The sequence below is a fragment of the Myotis brandtii genome, unplaced genomic scaffold (assembly GCF_000412655.1).
Source record: "Myotis brandtii unplaced genomic scaffold, ASM41265v1 scaffold411, whole genome shotgun sequence".
Classification (NCBI taxonomy): domain Eukaryota; kingdom Metazoa; phylum Chordata; class Mammalia; order Chiroptera; family Vespertilionidae; genus Myotis; species Myotis brandtii.
In genome coordinates this window covers 986058-987116 of record NW_005365804.1, presented here as the reverse complement: position 1 = coordinate 987116, position 1059 = coordinate 986058, and the positions used below count along the sequence as shown (strand labels likewise).

At 66.2% G+C, this 1059-nt stretch overlaps 1 protein-coding gene across 1 annotated transcript in view; it reads right to left on the bottom strand.

The window, feature by feature from the left end:
- Positions 1 to 1059, bottom strand: part of ZNF319 (zinc finger protein 319) — a gene marked incomplete at its 5' end in the record, with an annotated part of 6234 nt that overhangs the window by 4792 nt on the left and 383 nt on the right. Inside the window, 2 exon segments of the mRNA XM_014545518.1 lie at positions 4 to 651; positions 654 to 1051. Of these exon segments, the coding sequence (XP_014401004.1) occupies positions 4 to 651; positions 654 to 1051 (1046 nt within the window).

Below are 1059 nucleotides of genomic sequence, written 5' to 3'. Positions count from 1 at the left end.
CGCGCTGTGCTCCTGCAGCAGGGCCACATCCAGGAAGCGCTCGCCGCACCACACGCACTTGAACTGCTGCTCGCGGGCGTGCACGCCCTGGTGCTTGTTGAGGTGCTCGCGCTGCTTGAAGGCCTTGTCGCAACTGGGGCATTTGTAGGGCTTCTCGCCGGTGTGCACGCGCCGGTGCCGCTGCAGGTCGGACGCGTACTTGAAGCGCTTTTCGCAGTCCGGACACTTGAGCGGCTTGTCGCGGGCTGGGTCGCAGCGGTGCTGCACGAACTCCGAGGAGGAGAAGAAGCGCCGCTCGCACAGGGTGCAGCGCAGGGGTTTCTCGGCCGGGGAGCAGTGGGCCAGCTGGTGCTTCTGCAGGGCCGACGCCCGCTTGTAGGCCTTGTTGCACACTGAGCACTTGAAGGGCCGCTCGGGGGCGCTCGGCAGGCACTTGTGCCGCAGCAGCTCGGCCGACTGGTCGAAGCCCTTCTGGCACACGGGGCACTTGAAGAGGGTCTCGAGGGTGTGCACGTGCTGGTGGTAGAGCAGGTGGCTGGGCTGCCCGAAGCCCTTCTCGCACAGGCCGCACTTGAAGGGCTCCTCGGTCTTGTGCGTGCGCCGGTGCCGCATCAGCGCGTACTGCTGCTTGAAGCCCATGGGACACAGGTCGCACTTTTGAAGGCCTTCTGGCACTCACCGCAGCGGAAGGGCCGCTCGCCGCTGGGCGTGCACGGGTGCTGCAGCAGCTCCGACGACTCCTTGAAGTGCAGCTCGCACACGTTGCAGCGGAACAGGTGGTGCTCGCCCGAGTGCGCGTACATGTGGCGCACCAGGTGCGAGCGGTGCTTGAAGGTCTTCTCGCACACGGCGCACTTGTAGGGCCGCTCGGAGCTGTGCGTGCGCTTGTGGTGCACGAGGTGGGACGACTGGCTGAAGCTCTTGTCACACAGCGTGCACTTGTACGGCTTCTCGCCCGTGTGGATGCGCTCGTGCCGCGACAGCTCCGACAGGTGCTTGAAGGGCTTCTGGCAGACGGGGCAGCTGTAGGGCTTGTCGACCTGCTCGGGAGGGAGGAAC